The 27,067-nt window shown below is 36.4% G+C and overlaps 1 protein-coding gene across 2 annotated transcripts in view; it reads right to left on the bottom strand.

Annotated features, from left to right (window-relative positions):
* LOC105249254 overlaps positions 1–26,280 on the bottom strand; it is a 54,628-nt gene extending 28,348 nt beyond the window's left edge. Inside the window, exons 1-3 of one of the 2 annotated variants that reach the window (XM_025408875.1) lie at positions 24,909–26,280; positions 17,349–18,372; positions 8,947–9,921 (exon numbers count right to left, since the gene is read on the bottom strand). In XM_025408875.1, the coding sequence (XP_025264660.1) occupies positions 8,947–9,921; positions 17,349–18,355 (1,982 nt within the window). In that variant the 5' untranslated portion in view covers positions 18,356–18,372; positions 24,909–26,280. The remainder of the gene's footprint in view (positions 1–8,946; positions 9,922–17,348; positions 18,373–24,908) is intronic. The other variant, XM_025408876.1, reaches the window with a different exon arrangement.
* Between the last annotated feature and the right edge of the window lie 787 nt (positions 26,281–27,067).

Below are 27,067 nucleotides of genomic sequence, written 5' to 3'. Positions count from 1 at the left end.
CGGAAATTACGTTGCAAATTTTACGCAAAGTACCGTCGCATTTAACGCGGTAATTAAAATTCATCGAGACAAACTCGCAGGAGACTTAACGAGAGAGATAATTCGCGCGGCGAGATTAGCTAATGAAATCGCGCGAGATTGTCTTCGCGAAATTGGATTTTCGCGAGGTACGCGACGTGGAAACCGGATATCATCCGAAACGCGTCAATCTGATAATGCGGATTCCCCCTTCATTGGAAACCGCATCGTCATAAATCTACCTCGTCGTCGCATATATAATGAACATTCGCCGATCTGGTTTTATCGTCCTTAAAAGAGCTAGTCGAGCGAAGCGAGTCGTGCGAGAAAATATAATATGCGTAAATTTCAAATTCTTTGTCGCAGTCATACCGATGATTCACGTTCTCTTACCAACAACTGCAACAACAAAAAATACTAAACACGTGTAAAAACTAATGAGAACTTGAAATGAGAGCAGAGTTTGTTAAGTAATTATAACATTATTTTAACGTAAATGATATATTTTACACGTGTGTAATTAACGTGTAATTTTTTTTAATCTTAACGTTGCCTCTTTTATGTGTACAAAGTCGATGGTTAAACCGATTTTCCGTTAATATTATTAAAACCTGAAAATTTAGCTAAACAGTTGATACGACTCTTATAAAGTGAAATCTAACTGGGACCGAAAAAAAAATTTTTTTAAATGTTTACACGGGGAAAGTTTGGTTCTACAAAAACGAAAGGCAAAATTGTATGTCGATGGCAAACCGGTTACCCGCCTGCTGTCGGGTCGAGTATATCAGGTTGATTTATATTTTCGCGATTCACATTTGTCTATCATCGCATCTTCTAAGGAGTAGAATTACTTAAGTGTGAAAATTTAAAAAAGCGAAAGTTTGCGGAAAAATCTCTCGAGCACAAAGAGCCTCTCGATAAGAACATACAATTAGAGATTTAATTATGAAAAATATGAATAAATAAATATGTGCAATTTTATGATATATCACAAGAGCTTTAAAATGTGCGTTATTTTAATCATATCTCTTAAATTGTATAATTAAGAATCCTTCGGTTAATAAATACGTCATCAAACGTCGCTTTTTTTGAAATTTTTAGACAATTGATTTTTTGAAATATTTTGTATATTTTAAAAGCTAAATCTTAAATTATTGTTAAAAAGAGAGAGAGAGAGAAAGAAAGAGTTAACAAATTTTTAAAACGACCCACTATTTTTGAAGATGTATTTTATGACAAATACAACAACATCTGGTCGCGCATTCATCCAAGAAATCACCTGTTTTCGCGACAGGTGAAGAATATGGAATACGCCGGATATACGCTTTACATGCACAGGATATGATGACGTAGACATCAAAAATTGCGATAGCGTAACAGGTGCATGCAGCATTTTTCCGTATAACAATTTCAAGATGTTGGAATTATCATATGAGAAAATTCTTTCAACTTTCATTATACTAATTATAATAACGTGTTGTAACAATTTTCGTAGCTTTAAGTATTTTGACACGTAACTTGGGATAATGACGGAATGACAAATAAATATTTTAAAAAATTTATCCAAGGTTCACATCAGCAAACTTTTCACATTAGAATTTTTAACCAATATATACAAACACTTAAATGCAAAATCTGGTCTAAATTTTCTAAAAATATTACATTTACATGTATATATAAAATTGTGAAATTTCGATACGTGAAATAATACTTTGGCAGGCTTTCCTCCATTCGAACAGTTCGATGTTAAACACGATCGTAGCTTTGTCGACAAGCTATAATTTCTGAAAATGTACAATATGTGTCGCCTCGTCCTGCTGATAAGGAAAAATCGTTAGGGTTAGCAGACAGATTAGGTGCGCTCGCAGTCACCGTTACAAGTGCCTACCTGTCCTGAAGGGAAGGGACCTGAGTAATGGCAACCAACGCGGCTTCGCCTGCGAAATAATCAATAAGGACAAACAAGTCGGCACGAGGGAGTTGTGTGCGAATACATCGACCTAATATCACCGTTGACCGCTCTTTCATGAAACAATTGCTATGGAATTCCCTTTGAAATCGCAGGTATACTTATTAAACTTAGAAACGTATGATCAAAACATTTGCAGTTTTCTATAATTAAAATTAATCCCGTTTCAGCTTGTATTTCAGAAGATTACTTATTTAATAATTTATCAATTGAATTGTGTGCTCAGAAAAAAAAAGAGTATTTAAATATTAAATTTCTAGACATTTGTGTAAGTAATCTTGATGAAAAAGCTTCATAGACATGCGTGAAATGAATTATAATGCGAATCTCTCAGAAGTTAAATTACTCTTTTGTGAATTTCGTTGTCGACAACCTTTGATATTTATTTTTTCTAAAATTAAGAAAGGACCCCGCACAAACGTCTTCTGGAGCTAAAATACTGCTTTAAAGAGAGATGTCGCCATGAGAACTTTTGATCAGAATGACATGAACAACATTCTCCCAAAGTTTCAGACAAATTCGCCGAGAACCGATTTCCATAGGTTTTGTGCGGGGTCCTTTGTGAAAAATGGAATTTATATATATTTTTCGCACATTTTTTATATTTAAAAAATACGGCTATAAATAACTTTTCATAAAAGATATGAGTATTATATATAAAAGTAATATTTGAACGAGAAAACAGTATCTCTCACGTGAGTATATCTCAAACTATATTTGGATTACGTCATATCTTTATGATTGCTAATAGAACGACATAATTTGAAGCGACAAAGCAATAAAGATTTGTGGACGAATATAATACGCAAATTTGAATAAAACTGCAAAATTGCCGATCCTTTCAGAACCAACAATAATGACACATCCGATTAAAAAATGTCTAAACCGGAAGTGAAGATATTTCCGGCGCCTTTTGTATTCTGCGAAAAACAAAGGATGCTCACGCGAAAGTGGCTGAACTGGACCGTGTAACAAGACGAAGAATCTACGGCTGCATAAAAGCGACAAAAGTGGGAAGCGAGATATCAGCGCGGAAGTAGGAGGTCGCTTTTCATCTCGAGCTGCTCGAGAACGAGATCTTTTATTTCACCAGTTTCAAGCTCTTTTTCTCTTTTACATATCTACTTCTTCATTAATTTAGCCCGGAGTCTCGAGATTCTTCGATACGACAAAATTAATTTTCCCATTGATAACTGAATTAGAAAAGAATTTTCTGTTACAATTGCGTTTATTTAAATTTCCATCGAGATTTTGTGTGCGATATTTTTTTAATATACTATATAATAATTAAAAAATATAAAATAATTAGATAGAGAGAAATAAACATCAATTTTGCACATAATATTTGTAAACACGTGTTGATATTCTCTTCCAAATCATTTTTCTTGTTACATAATTAAGAAAAAAAATATTGAGTCTTTTACTGAATGATTATTACCCGACAACTTTCAGTTTATTATGAGCTAAAAAAAAACAATCCGCGAATTAAGTAAGAGTTTAATACTTCGAAAGATAAGAGTCATATGTGAGATAAAAATGTATGTATAAATCAAAATTAGCGACTCTCGGATTATCGAGGTGAGTCACGTTTGAATTTACGAGCTTGCCTGGATGAGCGTAAAAAGGCGAGCGTCGTTTACGTTGACACGACATACAACTTCGCCGAGATCGATAGGACCATCGAGAAGAGGAGGTGGCGGGAAAAGCAAGTATGCACAAAGAATTAAGTGCAATGACCGCACGCGGTGCAACGCGCTTCGTTCTCGCGAATGACACGACACTTGACACCTTGGAGCGTAAAAAATTACTCGAAAATATTATGACTCTTCTCTCGAGCGATTTAATTTTCTTCAAAAATTTTCGCAAAATTTACGCGATCAGGTCTGAGAAAAGTCTCGTCCCAGATGAGACAGACGGTCAGGACTGTCGAGATCGGAGAAAACAAAGAATTACGCGTTCGCTCCTCTTATTCCGGTGAACTCATGGTGATTACGGAACACATCGACGCAAGGAAATACCCGCAACTATAAACGTCAGTATACCGTTAAGGTAACTTGCATGAAAGAGGCAATGCACCGTCGTCGGTCGACACGGTATACTCTCGTAGTAACTAACTGACCCAAATACGCCCATTGTCGAAGAATCCGAGCAATTACGAAAGAACGCGTCGTTAACATGTGTAATTGTGTCGTGACGAGATTTCTCATCAACGCCGTTTTATACGGTAATCTGTAGTAATACGATATTCTATCTCTTTTTAATGCTGCAAGGAAAATATCGAGCATTTAGCAAATTTCCTTCTGTAAAGAATTTTTTTTAAATTTTGACGCGATTTTTTAAATAATTTAAAAGATATTTTTAGATTATCCGACATAATTGCCGAGACAAGACGGGTAATATTAGTGTTAAAACTGATAAAAGAAATTTCAACAAGTTGTGTTTTAAAGAAATATTTAAATAAATTAATAAAAATATTCTTCGATTAATTTTAGATTTTAAATTCAAGATAATAAAGTTTCTTATCTTGAGATTTACCAAGATATTTTCTTTCAAAACTTTAAGAAAGAGAGAAAGATAAATGTTGAAAACTATTTCAACGATCAACAGAAAATATCATCCTTTATTAAATTCGTTCTTCATCAAATATCCCATAAAATCTTTGAGATACGTATCCCTCCGATAAGACACGTGGCTTTTATAACTTTCTTCAAGAAAAATTCTTGGCTTTTATCGAAGTAAAACTTACGCGTGTATTATTTTTTAACGATTATCTATAAAAAATATCGCTCTTCATCCGATCACATTCATAAAATATCCTGAAAAATCTTTCAGATATATAGATATCGTCCCGATAACATGCGAATCTAACTTCAATAATTTTTTATGGCAGATATCGAAATCAAATTTGTCACTCGTGTGTTAGAAAGTTAGTCGCTTTCCAATATCGTCCTTTATTTAAATTCGTTCTTCATCCAATATCCCGTAAAATCTTTGAAATACGTATCCCCCTTCGCATATCGGATTCATTGAATAGATCGTCCAGAAATACGGTTAGAAATACGGATTAAGTAATATCGATGCGCGAGTGCACAGTTTGATCGGGGAAATTGCGGCGCGCCTTAAATCGCAGCGTTAAACGAAAGGGAGTAGGTGTGTCGACGACGATGTTTCGACGGTCACGGTCCGCGAGGAACGGCCGTCTCTTTGGACTTTCTCGGAGCACAGCCTGGACGGGAGCCGGAACGGGTGGGATATAAATCGCGGCCTCTACGAGCGAGGAAACGGCGCTTTGGCACGGTTCATTGACAGGGAAGCCGCGTCTCGCGCGGATTTCGTTCATTATTATACTCGAGTCACGCGCTTCGCAGATGACTGCCGAGATCCTGTTAATCCTGTTAAATCCTATTCAATGTGCTTGCGCATTGTCGATATCAGAGTTAGAGTCAGTCTCGATAAATCTCCGGTGTTTGTGTATAGGATTTTTTTTAGAACGCATTTCTCGCTTTCAGGAAGTATCCATAAAACTTTCTGATATATTGATTAATAGATATTGTATTAATTATTAAATATATTATATTATTAAATATATGTTATATATATATATATTTATATGTATAATTTTTATATTATTTTAATTTTTAAATCAATATTATTTTATATTATTTCAATTACTTTTATAATTTTTTTTATTTTTTTTATTATTTCTATTTATATTATTTTAATTTTTAAATTAATTTATTATATAATAATTATATATAATAATTATATATAATAATTATATATAATAATAGATTAATAGAAAGATAGTACATTAATTATATATAAAGAAAAGAACAATATAATTAATTATCGAATAAATAAATTATTAAATATATATTATATATATATTTATATGTATAATTTTTATATTATTTTAATTTTTAAATCAATATTATTTTATATTATTTCAATTACTTTTATAATTTTTTTTATTTTTTTTATTATTTCTTTCTATATTATTTTAATTTTTAAATTAATTTATTATATAATAATTATATTATATAATAATAGATTAATAGAAAGATAGTATATTAATTATATATAAAGAAAAGAACAATATAATTAATTATCGAATAAATAAAAAAGATGCACATTTCAGTTTACTTTCTCCAATTTTTCTCAGCTTATTAGTGGTTCGATCGAATATATAATTACTAATAATACAATTAAAATATAATTACAAAATAGTACAATCGTCAGACAATCTATAAATCTCGTTTGAATTAAAGATGCGCGATCGAGCGTTATCTAATGAATCACCCCTCGTATCCTGATTATTATTAGTGTATTTTTATGTGATAGGTGTATCCAAATAAATAGATAGAACAACGACAAACATCTCGCGCATCCGTTATGAGAGTTGCCGCTGCTTTGCCTTCTCACGCTGTGCATGGAAAATCGACGCGCGTAAATCGCCGCTCCTTCCGTCATCCCCGATAAAGAGAGAGACAGGGAGAGATCTCTGTTCGGTACAGGAGAGCGGAGGATTGCACAACAGGTTACACGGTTCATCGACGGCAAAACGATCTCCGAACGATCGAGATCGTCGACCCTTTCGATCTTGACGAAATCTTCGATCTCCGCCAACTCGATCGTATCGTTATTTCGAGGATATTAAAGGTAGGGGTACCTCGTGTATCTTGGAATAAATTCGATTCTCTTTTGTGTACATAAATCACACGCGCGTGTAAAGTATCGAACTACGTGTTATCTTAAATATTGAATTTTCATCATCGACTGTTTGCGAATCGTAATATTTCGCGCTTGTCGTCCAAGGACGACGATTTATGTCCAACGGAGAGAGCCTCTAATTGAGGCAAGTGTATCGAAAAATACTTGAGAGATTGATGACGATAAGTTTTTTGTCGCTATAAATGAATGCCGTTATCTTGATGTGATAAATTATATTTCGCACGTGACTCGCGCCTTTTAATGCGTTTAAAGTAACTGTTACGACAGAATAATAGCGTATCTCGAGTCTTTTTTCTCGCATCCGTGATGTTTAATGCAAACTGCAAATGGAACTCGTCGAGTCGTTGGTGGCAAAAATGAGTCACGATTTATAATTAATTAATTGCCGGGCAAATGATAGATTCACCGAATACATATTCATCCCACGTGAATTATCCCAGATTAATTTACCGAAATAATTAAAAACAACTCATTAAACACATGTGTTTTTTTGACCGAAAAATAATACTTTCAATATTGTTTCGATCGAGTTTATATTTAATTAAGCGTTGATCAAGCGAAACATTGAAAGAAGGAAAATAATATTGGTATTTTGGCAAAACATGTATGTATATGTGTGTTATTGATGATACAATACGACTGAAAATTTCCGATGAAACTGAATGTCCTGACATATTGTGAACAAGCGAGATCTGCAGCTGAAATCTATGACAACATCCGACATGCGTCAAGGACTTTTGTACAGAAAATATGAAATAAAAGAGATCGATCTCCTGTTTCTGTACTATATAAAAACAATTTCTTTCCATTATCGTTTCTATAATTTGCGTGTCAATGCTCCTCTATATCAATATTTTTTCATATTTGCTGACAAAATAAATTCTATACAAAACATATACACACAAATATTTTCATTTTTTGTGTACTTTAAACATTTAATCAATTATTTATCATTAAATAAGAGATATAATCGCTCTTTCGTGCGTATAAATGTGATAAAATATTTATATTTAATGAAATGTACAACAAAAATATACAACAATGTTGACTAATTGTCTACAAATCTGCAAAAGCATTGATTGCACGAAAAAAAACGTGAAAGAATTGTCAAAAATTGGTAATGTAATTTAACCAGTAAACGAAAACTCCAAAATGTAAAGATAATTTTTTTATCTAATTTCCAAAACGTCTGATTCGTGAAGTGTATCAGCTGATTGCACAAACAAAGAATCAAAGCGCGAAGTGTCAAGCTTGAACGAATAGCAAGTGACATGTAACAAATAACCATGTCGTTAACTCCATTCTCGCTTCTGGCAAAGAGATCCGAATAAATGAGAGAAAGGATGACTTTTCTTCTAGAAAAGAAAAGTCTGAATGAAACGAGAATTCAGCCGACCACAAAGGTTGAATACCTTGCGCAATTAAAAAAATATTGAAAAATTATCGAATATTTGTATTTATCTTTAACTGTACGAAATTTTATAATCGATCGTAGTGACGATTTTTATTTATTTTATAATATGTTGTACACACATTATTCAAGTTGGACAGTGCGATGTTTATTAATGGATCTTAATTTAGCATTCAACGAATAGTATACAACGTTTTCTTCTCGGAAACTAAACATTTGCGGATATATTTTGGTATAAATTTTTTTCGTATTAATAGAAACACTTTTTTGAAAGTTGTTCTAATATCTCAAATACATTTTCTATACATCATATTTCAAGCTGTATATCCAAAACTTATTACAATAATAGATTTATAGCAGTTGAAAATTATGAAAACATATATTTAATCTGATTTATATCTGACCTATAAAAGTGAACAAGGTTCTAGTAAATCTACAAAACACTTGGAAGATCCGATAAAATAAACTTAGGCAATGTTAAAATGTTTACAAGAATGTAATCAAGTCTACAGGAGATACTAGTTTCAAATATCTTCTGCAAAGATAAGCAGATATCGATTGTACAAAACTTATTAATTAAATTAAACCATAAATTTATGCAAATATTTTTCATTGCTTTTAAGTGCTACATCCACTCCTAACGTGAAGCTCACATCCGTATATCGTTTATTATCATTGCAATTTTATATCTCACTTTTCTCTACCGAAGAAATGTCCTAAGAAAGGATATTTCCCAGCAAACTCATCCATCATAAATCTATCACATCTTTCCACGTTCCCAACTATCATCCCCTCGACTATAAAATCGTGCACTGACCTTCTCGAAGTGGCACGTTGCGGAGTGGTCACCGTGCTGGAGGCTGGGCTGGTGGAAGCGGCGCTGGAGCAGGTCGTGTTGCCGGACGCGGTAATATCGCTGGCCGTGGTCGTGGAGCCGAGGCTGCCCTGCCTCGAGGAGGCTGCTTCCCGATTTCGCGCGTCCCGCGACCTGCCACCGCCGGTGAACTGCCGGCCGGCACGACGCGGCGTCGCGACGCTGGCGGGGGCGGGGGTGGCCGCGTTTCTCGCGGGCGCGCTCGAGGGTCGCAGCAGCGCGCCGGAAGTCCCGCCGTTCGTCTGCGCCGCGAGTATCTCCGGGGCGATCAGCGCGATGTCCGGCAGCGAATTCGGCGCCGAGACGGACGCGGCTCGCCGATTGGCCGGCTCGCGCGTCGCGCCTTCGGGTAGCCGCAGGTGACGCAGACGCCGCATGGACGCGCGCATCCACGAGTTGGCGGTAGCGGCGATAGAGCCGGCGGTCGAGGAGCTAGTGGCGGTCGCCGACGTCGTCGTCGTCGTCGTCGGGCCGTAGCGATTTTCGCGATCGACCGCCTCGTTCGTAGCGTTGCAGCGCTCGGCCTCGTTGTCGTCGTCGCCGTCGACGTCCTCGTCGGTGTTGTTGACATTGCGATGCCGACCGACGTTGTTGTTGTTTTGACGATCGAGGAAAAGCGCGCCTCCGGGGGATGGCCACCGCGAGCCACCGATTGCCGGGGACTTTGCCGTCGCGGTGACGGACATCGCGGCACTGCGGGTTGCCGCCGTCTCGCGACGATCGCAGGCGCGCCTGCGTCCCCCGCCTTCATCAGTGGGGGAAGGAGCGTCCCCCTCTTGCTCGCCGTCGCGTTCACCGCTGGCGAGAGGCTCCGCGGTCCGCAGGCACTCCACTTCCTCGAGCCAAGACCAATCCACTTCGGAACCATCGGAGCACCCGTCCTCGACGCCAGTCGCCGATTCCGCTTCCGGTGGCTGGCTGCAAGCACGGAAAAATGCGGGCTTAATCTTGGCCGGGTTTGCGTAATGCGGGTCTGCGCTCCAACGACCGTAGAATGTTAACCGGAACGTTGGAGAGAGCGTTTTCCCCCCGTTCTTCTTTTTTTTCAGATATTATGAATGATGCAAAAGTATGTAAATGTATTCCTTCGCGGTTGTAAAAGGAATAATGGGATCGCATTAATCACCAGCGTGTTTGCAAAACTGTCAATAATATTTCGGAGTTCATTCATTTGGGACTGAGAAAGTAATGTCTCTTGTGTATCACGTGTAGCATGAGAAATGTATAGACTTGAAGCTTTATCTGATTATTCTCCGGTAATAATAGCAATAATAACAACAGCTTCTGATTCTTTCTCTGATAAGGGATTTCGCTATCTCTGATAAATTCCATCTACAGAATTTCTCCATCGCGAACTCGAACGGCTTCTCTTTTTATTTACACGAAAGCAACAAGTTTGCCTTCTGCGAACTTGAAAAGTTTCAGCAGAGCAAGTAACGGGTCAACGACCCCAACCTCCGTCTTTCTTTTCTGCTGATGGAAAGTCGTGATAAGTAGCAAGTAATAATTAAACACGCGTGAAGAAGGGAGCCAGAGAGTGAGATCACCCCGAAGGAGATCGCTGAAGGAGAGAGCCCTTTGTTTTCCGGCGTGCGGGCGTAGCCTCGAGAGGACCGAAGCTTGTCCGGCGCGCGAAGGGGGCCGAGGAAGGAGGACAGGAGGAAGAGGAATGCCACGTCGATGCGGGTTTCCACGCTTCGCGCGCACGACCCCCGTGTACCGTGACTTCCGGTCCGGAGAGAGCACCCAGTGGCACCCAGGACACCGCGGACTAGAAAGCACTTCCACCCCCGCGATCCCCGCGGGAGGCGCGCCATCCCACATCCGCCCTCCCCTCCCCGCAATGGCCATCGAGACAATAATATATAAACGTATAATAATCTATTTTCTTAATTTATACCGCGACAAGTATTATTTTGCTTACCATATGCAAATTTGTCGCGTTTTTCTCTTGTCTCTCACGATCTTTTGTGTTAATTAAATAATACAGAGCTAATTAATATAGAATTTTTGGAAGAAAATATATATGTTTGTAAAGGAAATCTTGAGAGCAAAAAAAACTCGATAAATATAGAAATGATTGAGAAAACGTCATATGTAAGAAAAATATTTAATATTTGATAGATAAAAAGTGAATATTTTCAATATATTAATATTGATATACAGGGTGTCCCATTTTAATGCCCCACCCCAAATAACTTTCTTATTTTTAATTTTAGAAAAAGATGTTTCAGACAAAAGTTGTATGGTTTCAAGGGGGACATAAGGTGGTGTCATTAGTTTGACCTTGAAGAGTCACATGAAGATTACGTGAAGGTCATTTTGAATTTCTTAAATGGAACACCCTATATATTTTTGCATATTCTTGTAGCTTATCTCGAGAGCTTTCCAAAACACTATAAATAAACATTTTTTCATCAAGTACTTTTCGAGTTATGAGGCTTGAAATCATTTCTTAATTTTACATAAACCATAAAATATCTTGTAAAATATTTATTTTTCGATTATTTTACCTTAATACTTTTATGTACAAAATAATGAGAGAAATCAATTGGTGTAAAGAAAACATACAGTTATTTTTAAGAAAAAATATGTAATTTGCAATTAACAATTTCATATTTTTTCTTAAAAACAACTGTATGTTTTCTTTACACCAATTGATTCCTCTCATTATTTTGTACATAAAAGTATGAAGGTAAGATAATCGAAAAATGAATATTTTACAAGATATTTTATGGTTTATGTAAAATTAAGAAATGATTTCAAGCCTCATAACTCGAAAAGTACTTGATGAAAAAATGTTTATTTATAGTGTTTTGGAAAGCTCTCGAGATAAGCTACAAGAATATGCAAAAATATATAGGGTGTTCCATTTAAGAAATTCAAAATGACCTTCACGTAATCTTCATGTGACTCTTCAAGGTCAAACTAATGACACCACCTTATGTCCCCCTTGAAACCATACAACTTTTGTCTGAAACATCTTTTTCTAAAATTAAAAATAAGAAAGTTATTTGGGGTGGGGCATTAAAATGGGACACCCTGTATATGTGAATTTTAAACTTAAGAAATTTTTAAATAACGTACAGAGGATAATCAAAATGTGAACATCTGAAAAATAAATTATATTTGTTTATTAATAAAATGTTGGGACACTATTTATCTTTAATATTAGCTTCATTTTTTTTTTGGAATAGTCATACAATTTTTGAATAATTTCCAATGAAATATTGTCCTATTCTTTTATCAAAATACCTGCCAATTGCTTCAGAGAATTGTTGGAGAAGAAAATTTGCTTCTCCCTATCTTTTCCAAAACTGCCCATGGTGATATTTAAATCGAGTAATTGTGCTGGCCAGAGAAGATGTTGAAGTTCACTTTGATACTGTCTAAATCAAGATTGAACTTTTCTAGCCATAGGTACGTTATCATCTTGAAAAATAGCATTATTTGATAGAATAATGAGACAATATTTCACTAGAGACTATTCAAAATTGCATGATTCTATTCCAAGGAAAATTGAAGCTATATTAAAGGCAAGTGGTGGCCAATATCTTATTAATAAACAAATATAGTATTTATTTCAAGTGTTTAATAATTATTCAAAAGTGTATAATAATTTATAAAAAAAATTAAACCTTCGATTTTTATATTCTCAAGACAAATATGTCCTTTCTTCTTAATATACATATATTTAAATTTAAAATAATGTATTTAATATAAATTGTATATTAATACTAATATAAATAGCAAAATACTGTCAGTTAGATTGAAAAAATGAAACACGCGTTTATATACGTGCCTGAAAGCATTAGCTGTATACTTTGTCATGTTGTATCCGTCTGCATGACTTCCACCTTGATGAGATGACTGAATGCCGCGATTACGGAATCGTAGAAAGATAATTGCAGGAATGCGGGGATTGAAAGAAGCTCGGTAATTCCTCTCATGTCTTGGAATACGAGTGTACTTTGCTCGCAGGTGTAAGGAATTGAATACGAAGAGGATAAATTGTGAAAGAGACACAGACATTGTGGATACATGACACTATACATTTATAAATGACTCATATTTTCATTCAAGAAGAATGTCAAAGATATCCTAAAAATAGATTCTTTAACATACGTTTGTAAAAAGCTGCGGGTTTCACAACTAGTATGAGATCAATAATAAGCTGAGATTGTAATAAAATTTATGTCAACCTTTTGTGTGTCATCCGAGAGACGAGTAGAGATCTTGGAGTAAGCATTTTGTAAGGACTGACTGATTTATAGTTAAAATTTAGCCTCTCCATTTGAATGAGATGTTTGAGGCCGTTGTGTGAATCAGTACTTACTCTACTCTAGATCTTATCTTCCCTATATTTCATCTTTACTTTCAACCTGACATTCTTATGACACTATGCAGAAGGCACGCGTTGAGAAGTCGATGTGCGTAGTAGAAAGACTTTAATACAGCCAAGATAAGTCTCTGCAAGTTGAAGATTTCTCCAATATCCCCGTCATTGCTCAACTCAGACTTTAATTATGAATAAATGTAATCTATACGTAACAAATAAATAAGATTCGACATTTTTAGAAAGGAATTCCTCCGTCCCACTTACGTAAGGATTCGCATTCGAATCTCGCCGCCGATTTCGTTGTCCTCGCGCTGAATTTCCAATTTCTCCAAACGTAAATCGCGTTTGGAAACCTGGCATCGCGGACGAGCAGCGAAGCATTGAGGGGATTTCGTCACAGAGCAACACGCATAACTGCGACGGCTTTCCGGATGTGTAATGCGACCGACACGGCGTGGCTCTCACCTTATTGTGCGCGAGTCGCGCGTGGGAAGTGTTTCGCCGATATAACGACTGAAATTTGTTCAAATCCCGCACATCTCGCCGCAGAACATAAGGAAAGAGAGAAAGGACAGAGAGAGAGAGAGAGAAAGAGAGAGAGAGACAAAAGAAGAAGAAGAGAGAGAGAGAGAGAGAAGAGGCCATTCGTGCACCCAACGACCCGATTACTTTTGCAACGCGCTTGCAGCGGTTCGCGTATCAATTCGCAGAGAGTGACTTTCTAAACACGTCGTGCCCTTTCTCAACGGGCCTATATCGATAGTAATATCGCGGTTACATCAATCCTCCAACGAGCTAAGGATTTCCTCCTCGGACCTTTGTATTTCGATACGAGAATCACGATGATTTTCATGCAATTGATATTAGGGCGCGTTTGATCATTTATGGAATAAAAAGTAAGACGGAGAAAATTCAAATGCTTAAATTATTTTAATGTTGACAGCTAAATAAGCTCACGTTACAATAGAGCTGTACCTTGTTTGAATAATAGCGACTGCAAAGGGGTTTATAATTTTTCTTGTACCTTTAGTAAAAAATTTGTTAAGAATTAAAGAGAAGAGGAAAATATTTTACATCTTTATGTATGCTACACAGAAAAAAGTAATTGCCAAATCAAAATTTATACTTAAACTAACGCGTACATTGTTTCATATGTATGCAACAATTTATAATCTTCTTAGAAGAATTTAATAATTTTAAATTTTAACAATATTATAGTCTTATTTTAATATTGTAATTGTCAACTCAAGAATATATAATTATTTAATTCTACTTTAAGAAAATTATAATCTTGGATTTAAAAATGTTATTTTCTATCTAACATTGTTTCTTTTCTATTCAAGAAAATTAAATCTTAAATCTGAAATTAATAAGAATATACTTTTCTTGATTGAAACTATACAAAATAGCTTTATTCAAGTAGGCAATTATTCAAGCAATTATATTTTTCTTTAATTAATGCAATATAATTTCATTTCGAGATTTCCATGTTGTAAAACTAAATATATTTTCAAAACAAGAATGTCCTTTTTTTCTGTATAATTATATTCAAAACTAAATATAATATTATAAATAAAATATTATATCTTAAATAATATTTAAAAGACATGATATTTTTGGAAAATTAACAGCAATCGCGTAAAACAATTTTATCTTAATTTTATATAAACAATATCTATACTATTTGAAAAAAAAATCGCTTAAATAAGATCAAATTTTCCTTTCCCCTTATTTTCCTATAAATTTCAACTTGATCGACTTTATCTATTTTCCTTGACTTTTCCATTGAATTTCCTTGGAAGGAAAGATTTATCTCGAAAAAGAAAATATCTTTTGCGAATAAGCGAGTTTTTTTCAATTATCATGCTTCCGCTCTTCTCGGAAGAGAAGAGAGAAACTCGCATTCTTTTTTCATGTATCTTACTTTTACATTTCATTATATCTCTCGACCCTTTATCCACGCTTTGCGCTTATTCACTTTGTCTCGCAACTTATGTTAGCAACGCTGCATCCCCAACTCCATTACGTCGCTTCGCTCAGTCATGGATTAACCCAAAGAGTGACTTTCTCTAAACGCGGTCGTGCCCTTTTTCAACGTGCCTAGATCAACGACGATATCGTATAGTCGTATTCAAATGAACGACGAAGGTTGCCCATCGCGCGATTGTATGTTACGCGCCTCCATTGTTATTAATTATTTCCTTTGCGAGCAACAGCAGAACAAAAGCATCGGTTCGCTATTGTTGCAAGACCGCGGACAGTGAATCGCTTCTGGAACGTTGCATTAACAAGCGTAAACGGAAGGATCGCGGAATTATGCTGCGCTACAAGGTAGCAATTAATAAATTAACCCACCGCATTTATCTAGGACTGAAGAGCAGATAACAATGGCATTTAACATCTAACGAAATACTAAATATATATAACTGAAATATATATAACTATATAACTAAATATATATATAACATAAAATATATATAACTAAATATATTTTATTCTTATATTTTTCTATAAAAGAAAAATCTCACACTATGAAGTAGAATATTTTGAATAAATTATTTTTGACAGAAACACAAAATAAAAAAAATTAATTATTTTTATTTTTTATTTTTAAAAATCAATTATTTCGACAGGTTTATTGCTAATCGTCCCTATAAATATTGTTGCAACAACACGTGACCGGAGGGAGACCAGAATTTTCCGCTTTCACGTGTCGCACGTAACGTTTCATTCTTCCGATTCGACGCGAGGCTTAATTCATCGCGTGTCTTACGTGAATGTTTCGCGATACCGTTGCACGAATCATCATCATTGTGAAAATCCGTTTGTTCTGTGCGATGTCGTTTTATACTTTTTACGATTTGACTGTTAATTTTTTTCAAGGCATCGATCGATGCTTTTATCTTTACCGAATGTTCGCGCTGTCGCTGCTCGAGAAAGTCTCGCTATCTCTAGAGAGAGTAAATTTCTTCAATATATTAACTTTCAATCTTCTTAATTAAAGAAAATATTACGATTGCAAACTTGATATTCTAAGAACGTCAAGAACGATTTATGTTATTGTTGAAATCCGACTTTTTAATATATATTTGATCTTTTTTATTTTTTGATAAAAATAAAAATGTAAAAATAATTAATTATCACGAGACAACGATTTTTGGCCTTTAATCGAAAATTTTTACGTATAGACAGAGAGAAAGCACATTCAATAAAATAGATAAATGCTCCTTTTAAAATTCTGTTTAGAGTTCACTTTAGAGCTGCAAATGGACACTCGATCCATTCTCTAAAACACTCGAGCTTGCACTTGTGCTGATAACTTGAAAGGTAGGGCGAATGTAAAGCATCGTCAAAGAGGATGCGCATTTCCATTATCAGCTCGTTATGCGCTTCGATCGACACGGAAATTTTGTATCACAGGTCGTCATCGTTAAGATATTACATTCATCGAAAGAACAAGTCTGAACTGAAATAGTGGGTACGTTCGTTAAGTCGGATTTATGTAAATACTTCCGGCACGAAAGCCGCTTTCCTGCCGACGCATTCCAGTCTATGCTTCTGCGAATTCTTACATCCGAGTCGCACTAGCGAATCGAGCTTGTGTTCGACGTGGGAAACTGCCAGGCAAAGCCAAGTGAGATTTTATATAAATAAAAAAGAGACAGAAACTCTTGCAGAAATATTGCAGTCTCTACAAAGTCGAGAAACTCGACAATTCGTTATTTTTTACTTGAAACATTAAATAAATCGTTGAATTTCTAAAGTTACTTAGCGAAAAATAAATTCTTCATTTTTTTATCAGCAGATTTTATGTTATATTATAATATTGCAAGTCTTATGAATTATTTTTGCTATTAAATTACAAAAAAATTTTTAAAACAACGTTATATAATTTTCATAAAAAATTGTAATACAATTTCTTTCTTGTTTACCAAAATAAAATCCAAAAATATGACCAGAAGAATTTTCTGTATGAAAAATATAGAAATATGACAAAATCCTTTACCTCGTCAGAAAGCTGGACAATCCACGATCGACGTCGGAGGTCGACGGGACACAGTGATACTCTTCAAGACTGATGGATCTATCGATACCGGGAAGCTCATCGGTAAAAGCTGCATTCAGCCTCGTCCCTTCCGTCCACGATTTACGATGTTGCTCTCGGAAGAAGCGTTTTTTGCTTCCGCGCTCGAACGCGACGTCCTCCTGACCGCGTCTCTTAAGGACGACTCTCGTGTGTGGCTCCAGATCGACGAAGAAGGATTTGTCTTCGACCGCATCCTTCTCGCGACACTTTTTCGAGTCCGGCGAGGACTCGAAGGCCGGATTGTCCAGCTGGACATCGTACTCGTTCGCCATGACGACATCTATCCTCTCCTCCGTGTCACTTCCCCCGGTCGTTTCCTCGCTCGAGGTCCTGGACGATGACTCGAAAGGGTAATTGACCGTTTCCTCCTTCTCGGTCAAGAGACGCATGGAGGATAGCGAGCGATTCACGTTGACGTTCTCGTTCTTCGGGCGGCCCGAGCTTGTTTCCGCTCGGTCCTCATTGTCGTCGTGCTCGGAGAGAAAATCGAAGGCGTTATTTATCTCCCGCGCTTCATACGTCTCGTCTTCATGCTTCGCCGTCGAGCGCTTCGTCCTTTCGTCCAAGGTCGCGTGGTCCACCGTGTCCTGTTGGATCTCCTCGTTGATGCAAGTCCTACGTATCACCGGTTCGAGATTCTTGGTGATATCGCGAATCCGCTTAATTGTGTCCGATGACACTACATCGATCCTCTTGCGAATCGGTACCACCTGATCGTGACCCAAGGTCACCAGAATATCACCCTTATCGGTGCTATCCAGCACTTGCTCCTGCTGCCTGGTGAGGAAGAGCTTCTGCTCCAGTTTCGGAGGACACACGTCGAGCAGGTGCTCTTGTTCCTCGGCTGTCGCATCATCCACTGCGACACGTGGAACACACGCGTCGTTTCCGAGGTCGATCAAATCGCCATCCTCGTTAGACGCCATCTTGCGACGATTTACGCCTGCACAACAATAAAAGCGCTTATATTGATTGTAATATTATACGAGTTATAAAAACGAGCGTTCACAAAAAGATAAAAATCTTTCTGACATTTAAAAAGGCTGAATATAATAGTACAAACACATGATATAAAATAAAAATAATCTAAAAACAATATGAATTTATTGTGACAGTTTTAGATGAAAAAATATTGATTTAAATGTCTCATTATTCTCTCTCGCATATTTTATACATATCTATTAAAACTCACATTTTTCTTGCTTTCTCTTCCCTGTATATTTAAGATAAATAAATGAAAATAAATAAATAAATAAATAAATATATATATATATATATATATATATATATCAGATGCAGATATTACTTTTATATGAAAATATTTGCGATATAAATTTAATACTTGAGAAGAGAATATACACGTGTCGTCATATGATATTTGTTGACTACCGTAGTAATTTAAACCAGTGATTACACTTCGAGAGGTATCTGAAATGATTAGATTAGCCGGGCAAAGTGTGTCGGCAGTTTTTCATTGTAACCTTATGTCCTCGATTCATCTGACCCGTGCAAGAAATCTCTAATCAGAGAATGTTTCTCACCATCGTGGAAAGGTTTCGCTCGAATCTTAATCACGTGATTCTCACTTTTTTCCTCCACCCATAACTCACCGTTTCGAATATATCGGAGAAAATCACGCAAAAACAAACTCGCCATGTCGCTGATATGCACGTGTATCGTTTATAAATCCAATCCGTATCGCGACTGAAACGCAATCCGAGAAAGGGGACGACGCAACGCTTCGTCGTCGATGCATTCGTAATTGTCAGGGACAATTAACGACGAAACACTAAGTGAGTGGTTTGCATCGAGGCGTTTAGGGCGAATAATTATGCGATGACGGTGATAAATGTTTATTGTCGATTATACCCTCGCGACCTCTGCCATTCGACCTCCTTTGGGAATCATTTCATGATTTTTCAAACATTGTGGGAGGGTTGTAGTGTCAAAATTTTTTTCCATAAATTTATGACAAAAATTCGCTGCTCCTAGGTAAATAATTTCGAGTTAGATATTCTTCCCTTAATGTGACCCAGCGCATTTACGTCAATTTTCGACGCTTCGACTGTTTCGTGCTAGATCGCTATTCGCGATAATCCACACATTAGCATAGTAACGTCAAATGAACCTCTGGCAATTTTGGACAAAGTGTTTTTTGATTGTTACCGATACCGTTAGTTCGACACGGGAAACATTTTCTGGATAAAAAATATGTCCCCTTCCCCTCTAATTATTACCCACACGCCGTTCATTAGAGATCCCGATAGAGCGAAATTAATTAGCGTAACTAATTGTTCGGGGCTTGAAAGTGGACAAATGGGAGCGTAAATTCTATAAATAATCCGACACGCCAGAACTCGGAATTCACGGAGCTATGATGAATCCATGGCCGGCTCCATTTAGCTTGGTCGACTCGCTGATTAATTACCGCTGACGCGCAATAATATGCGTACGATATGAGAGTTCGCTTGCGAGCACGAATTTAACGGACGCGTTTAAATGCTCGGTTAGACTCGGTTCTCACGATCCCGCCAGAAAGCAAACAAATGATGTAATTGTATACAATTACTCGGCCGGCGGCGTTCCCTCTGTCATTCCGGTCACGTTAAACCAAATTGACAATGTTGCCGCCGCTTGGACACGTTCTCGCCGAGATCCTTCGAAATAACAATATTTTGAATGTCATGTTGATATTGATTCTCGAGTGTGTGATGACGAATTCCGAAGAGTCCCGGCATCCTCAGTTTTAAATATATGAAAAGATATATTTTTGTATTCGCTCAATAAACTTGTAAAGAATAAAAATAAATCGAGGAAAGAGTAATTTAATATTTATTAAATTATATTACAATATTTCAATTATTACAATTACAATTATAATACAAATACAATTTTTTTGTACCACTTTTTATATTTTGGATGTAAATGAATGCTTCGTTTTGTGTATTTTTTTATAAATTAAAATTTTTTTGACAGGAAGAGAAAAAGAATAATACTGTTCAAATTACGCAAGTTATGGACAATAAACAATTTTTTACAAAACTAAATTTAAAAAAAAATGTAAATAAACAATAATATATAATATTTTTCAAGAGAAAACTTAAATTTAAAGACTTATTTAAATTTGAGGCTTCTTTCTATAAAATTAAGAGTATAGTCATTTTTCGAATTAGAAATCTTTTATATCTATTTACGAATATACGCGAATAAAAAAGTATCTAATATTTAATAAAAAACGATGGATATTTTGAATATTTCTGATTCAAGATTGATTGAGAAAAAAATCTGTATATAAATTTGACACTTTTCACACACGTTATATTATGTTTGTTCAACGATACCAATTATTACAACGACAATCGAATCTTTCCGAATTTTCAGCAACTAAGAACGTTCCTTTTCCATCCTTCCTTTCTACGCGACTCCTCTGATTCATCATCGCCTCGGTGATCAATGAAGGGAGACAATCGTACCGCGCTCATCACGCGCTGCACGCGTTCATTGAACTTTTAATCGAGCCACGCGGGAGAGCAAGACAGGTCATACACGCCCGACACGTTCGTTCACAACGGTTTGTACAGGGTGTGTCGGGGATCACGAGCGCACTTCCTCCCGATTTGAGGGAATATCGTCGGTCATAAGTTCATTGACGAGATAGAGAAAAAAATTGAAATAAAACGCGAAAAAATTGTTACGTACTTTATATTTGTGCGATATATATTGAAATTTATGTACAACCAACACTTCCCATACAACACAAAACATTGTTGTAACATTGCAGCAATATTACAATGTTGCTGCAATATTGCTGTAATATTAGCAATGTTCTGTGCTGGATTCTCAAGTTTCTCAAAGACATCGACACGATTTTCCTTCTGTGTATTCATTGATCGAGGAATTATTATAGCGTTTCTCGTCGCTTCTAGTACCTACGGTTTAGAGAAAGTAGACGCAGTACCGCGGGACCACCCTGTATATCGCTTTATTGCGCGCTGAGAGTCGCTCCCACGTCTCAAGAATGCACTTATGTATGTCGCTTCCTAGTGCGCTCTTTCCGCATTTTTCCGCATTTTCGCGCCCATTGGATCTCTCATTACATGCGTCGAGTTCCAATATAATTTACATGGCACAAACACACACATACGCACGTGATGCAACTTGGAAATTGTCAAAGTCCAACGATTGCTTATTTTGTCGTCCGAAAATTATTCGATACGATCTTGATTCGACTTATTCGACTCTACGTTTTATGAACGTGAAAATATCGTGTCAACAGACTCGTGCAATTCGCGATAACACGAACGGAAAGCAAGAGAGTCCAAAGATAAATACGCGCCGTTGGCGATGCCAGCACAAAACCTTAGAGTGTGTCTTTGTTCGAAAACATACATCGATGCGTCCATAAATACACTATTGTAATTGATTAGCATGACGAACGACGCATTGAATTGTGGTAATTTTTAATTGACTGCGACGACGATGACCGTTTAAGAGTTAAATAGTGCGTTGGCTATTTTCAGATAGTCTTTTTCTATCTCTTCTATTGAGAAACGTGTCACAATGAATTCACGTAGACCCTCTTGACGCAAAAATATGAAAACTATAGAAGCAATGCGATGCAAATTGTAAAGACGCAACGTGAGGTGCATCTTTCCATAACTAAAATGTATAAAGTATACTGTAATGTTTTACCCCGCTTCTATTAAAAATTCTCATAATAAAGTTCTTTATCAAAAAGTTAAATTGCTACCATTTTTTTGAAGTATTGAATTAAGGGGAAAGAGAGAGAGAGAGAGAAAAAAGTCTCTGAAATTTAATGAATAATATTTTTATTTTCATTCTTTCTCGCTTATCTTTGTCTTCTTCATACAATCTTATTATTGATTAAAATAGTCATTTTTAAATATAATTTAATAATTTTTTAATAAGAAATTTAATTACATAATAATTTAATAATTTATTTGAATAATTTAATAATTTTTTAATAAGAAATTTAATTACATCCCAAGTTTATAATTAATTTTTAGACCCAATTATTGTAAGATACACGTGAAAAATATCCAGAATATAGTGCATTCGCAATAATATATCCGCTTTAAAATGTCGAATGGTCGTCAAGGTATTTTTCGTCAAGGTATTTACGTTGTGTTCCATCGCTCGATTCTCGACGGATCCCATCGCGATGAGTCCCGACGAAAACGTGTAAAAAGAGGCGTGGCTGCTTTGAAACGAAACCACGAAACACGAAAGAGCAGTTCCAGTAATGACTGCGGAACCTTTTGTCTACTGCCACCTCCGTTCGCGGAGCAAATATTTTGTCTCGGTACATTGAGCAAATAGCTCATACGCAGCTGGATCATGGTCGTAAACGCGAAACATGTGCAGCAGCTAATAAGTAATAAACAAAGCGTACATATCACCTGCTAAACCTCATTTACATTATTTACATTACATTTACATTATTTTTTTTTCACGAATAATTATAATAGATAATTTGTTGCTGTAAAAGAAATGCGTAATTAGAAGCACCATAAAAATACACGAAGTAAAATCTGCAAAGTAATATGATGCAAGAAAAAAATATTAATCAATTTTCTATTTATTTTTTCTCCAAAGATCTAATCTACTTGAATATAATCTAAGAAATAATAAATAGACCAGTGTATTTTTTATTCGATAAGTGGAATTAAATTGATTAAAAAGCTAATTAATAAGAGTAAATGTATAATTTTCATATAATAAATAATTAGCTTAATATTTGGCAAGGAAAATTATTTTTCTTTAAGAACTAAAATAAGAATAAAATAAGAATAAAACATTTAATTATATAATATATTGTATTTAAATAAAATATTGCTGCTATAGAATTCGTTTAGGAGTGTACGTAATTAATATTTAAGCGAATTAATACTTAAAAGACAAAATATATAGTTATCTAGATAAAGGTAAATAAAATATAAAGGTAATCTATCTAAATAAAGGTAAATAAAATATCGGCGCGATCGACTAAAGAACCTTAAAGATGTCGTTTGGCGTTCGATTGTCGGAGCTCGGAGATCGATGCAGGCTCGAAGGCCAACCACTTCACGTCTTTGCTGGCGCAACTAGTTGTTAAAATTGCAGTCAAACGCGAAGTCTATAAAAGGAAATTTAGTCTCCTCTTCGCGCGCGTAAATAATTTACTATTTTTCTTCCCTTTTTTCCCTCCAAAAAAGTGTGCGTCCAAAGAATCAACAGCTTTTATGACTCATAAAGGTCGCTTAATGTGACATTTCTACTGCAAACAATTGCATAAGAACTCTCTCTAAGTTATTTTAAAATTAAAATCTCGATTCGTCGGTTGAATTTAATCGAACATTTATACGTTACATTTATACGTAAGAGAAAATAAGCGAAAATGTCTAAAGAATAAAAAAGTTCTTTCAATCATTATTATTAATAATTTTTAAACGATTTTACGCTGGCGATAAACAAAATATTTGTAATTTTCTATCATTTTATATATTGCTTGATTTAATATTAATTGCGCCTTAAGTTCCATTTAAATTTATTTTTAATCATTCAACTGCTTTCCAGACATTACAATACAGAACATTGCAGCAATATTGCTATGTTGCTGCAATTTACAATATTAATAATATTGCTCCAATATTCTGTGCTGTATGAATTCATCTCACGATGAATAGCACAGGATGAAATACTCCGGATATTTTCAGCTCCGACATAATTTTTCAATATTTTTCAGAAAAAAAGGAATTTTTTCATCTCTCTTTCTCTCGCTCGTCATCTTCTGCAATTTATTTCCACGGTGACCGTGATCCGATTGCAACTGCAAGTTAGCCTCCATCCGTTCTCTCACATTATATATACTGCTTATTTACATTTTACGTATATAGGATGTCAGGGCAATCTCTTCCCAAAAAAGCTCTTGTAGCTTACCTCGAAAGTTTTCCAAAACACTATAAAGTATTTTTCATCGAATACCTTTCAAGTTATGAGCCTTGAAATAATTTCTTAATTTTTACATAAAGTATATCCATAATGTATATCTAGTAAAATATTCATTTTTCGATTACTTACCTTAATACTTTTATGTACAAAATAATGAGAGGAATTGGTGTAAAGAAAACACATAATTGTTTCGAAAAAAAATATGTAATTGTTAATTGCAAATTACATATGTTTTCTTCGAAACAATTATGTGTACAATTATGTAAACAATTATGTAATTGATTCCTCTCATTTTGCACATAAAAATATTAAGGTAAGATAATCAAAAAATGAATATTTTACTAGATATTTTATGATTTATGTAATAATTAAGAAATTATTTCAAGCCTCATAATTCGAAAAATACTCAATAAAAAAATACTTTAGTATAGTGTTTTGAAAAGCTCTTGAGGTAAGCTACAAGAGCTTTTTTTAGGGAAGAGATTGCCCTGACACCCTGTATATATATATATATACATATACACGTACCTTTTTCACTTCGAAGCGGAGCCAGAGGAGCGATTCAAGCTTGGAGAGCAAGAAGAAATCCTCGTGGCAACCAGTCGGACCGAAGGAAGCGGACCAGGAACGGGAGAAGGGAGAAGGGGGGCGGCAGCAGCCGCGTGTATCCGTGCACGTATATCGGTGAGGAGCGACAATGTCATCGTCCGTCTCCCTCGTCGAAGCGGGCACGCGCCCGCGCGCGCGCGCACAATAATTCGTTCAAATCACGGTCATTCCACTCGCGCACGACCTTGTTCGAGCGTTGCGTGTAAAAAAAACGCAGCAGCGGCGCAACGCGTGTGCGATTCCCGCCTCCAGCATCCATATCACTTTTACGCCTCTTCTGTCTCTCTTCGCCGCTTTGTTCCTCGATTTCAAACCTAGGGCGACGTCTTCTCCCCCTCAAGATCTCGTTCTCGAGATCCGTCGAGTGCCTCAGGAATATTCTTTCTTTGCGTTCTTCTCCTTTCCTCGATGAAAAATCCTGAGGATGAGGACGTCGATACAGAAGCTTCTCTTCGCGTCACATCGCGTTAAATTTTTGTGAAAGCGACAACTTCAGGTCCCGGACACTTGTCGAGTTACCGGGTGTGACGTTTTCGCAGCCAACTTCGCGTCATCAACTGTCAGCGCCGATATCAACTCGTTACGGGATCAACGATCTCGCTTCTGTCAATACTGTCAGTTGTCAATTGTACTTTTTTTTCTCTTCGATCGTCTTGATCACAGAACTAGGTCGAATAAACGCGACTCACCACTAACTCTCGACGATGCTGTCGATGATTTCTAGACGGATTTCTCGCCGTCCAAGATCCCGAGATGCGTCCGAAGATCCCGAGATGCGGATCGATGATGAAGGGCCACTGTCCTGGATCCACGATGACGTTTGAATTTTTGGAAGGTACGTTTGGAAGGTTTGAAAAGAGAGAGAGAAATATCCCTTCCCTAATTTTTCCGTTCTCTCTTTTATCGATGATCTATCGGTAAACGAGAGGCAAGACTACGAAGACGACGCGCTCGCGAGAGATACTCGCCCCCTTCGCTCGGCGGTTCGCTCTGGCGCCCCCTTTCTCCCTCCCTCTTCGTCCTCCTTTCCTGCCTCTCTCTCTTGTATGTTTCTTCCTTCTATCTTGCGCTTCTTTCTGGCTCCCTCACTCCTTGTCCGCCGAGTTTTCTTCGCTCCTTCCCACGTCCTCCCCCGTGTCTCGCACCTCCTGGCTTTTCCTTCTTTTCTACGGATGCTTTTTTCTCCTCTCTTCCCGTCCTTCCGCGAAAAGCGCGCGTGCCACGTAACCGCCGCACGAGTACGAGACTAGTACTTCACGGTGTCCGCGTAAGGCACGCACTGAGGAAGAACGGGCCGTCGACGAACGGTTGCGAGTCTGTACATTCACCCATTCACGCACCCACACGCACGCACGCGCGGAGAGGGAGGGGGAGAGGGTGGAAGGAACGAGTCCGGTCTATTGTAGAGAAAGGGAGATCGTCAAGGGCGAGAGAGAGACGCGACGAACGAGAGGAAGGACAGGGAGAAGAAACGAAGAAAATGAGGTATATAAGACGCGCGAGAGAGAAAGAAGAAAGAGAGGAAGAATTGAAAGATTAATGAAAATTATGTATAATCCCTCGCAACCGCGATTGTTTATGATACAATGGAAATCGCTTGGATGATAATCAGATTAAGGCATACGTCTATCTATATTCGCTTCATTTTCTGACCTCCTTATTGTAGGAGAAAGAAAAAAGGGGAGTAACAGAAGATGTGGCGGAACGAACGCAAAAATGAATATGGAAGCATTAAGATCGGTCGAACTGATAACTGATTTACTTTGTGGATCGTTTCAAATGTTTCTGAATAGGACAAAATTTCACATTTTTTTGCTAAAATCCATCAGTGGTAAAAACCGGTAAAAATCCGGGAAAAATTGACCAAGACTGATTTGTTTTTTCCATTAAAAATATTAAAATAAATAGAAAATATTTTCATTGATATTTGTCACTTGAGAAAATATTTCTAATCTGAACTCCATCCAAGATAAAGCTTCAATAAATTAAGAAACGCAGAAAATAATCTTTTGTTGCAAGATATTAAACAATTTATATTGATGAGATGTTTAATTCTGTTTCTATTAATTCTATTATAT

Source organism: Camponotus floridanus, unplaced genomic scaffold, assembly GCF_003227725.1.
Source record: "Camponotus floridanus strain SB8 unplaced genomic scaffold, Cflo_v7.5 scaffold24, whole genome shotgun sequence".
Taxonomy (NCBI): Eukaryota; Metazoa; Arthropoda; class Insecta; order Hymenoptera; family Formicidae; genus Camponotus; species Camponotus floridanus.
Note: the sequence above shows the minus strand (reverse complement) of the source record. Positions and strands in the feature narration are given on the sequence as shown.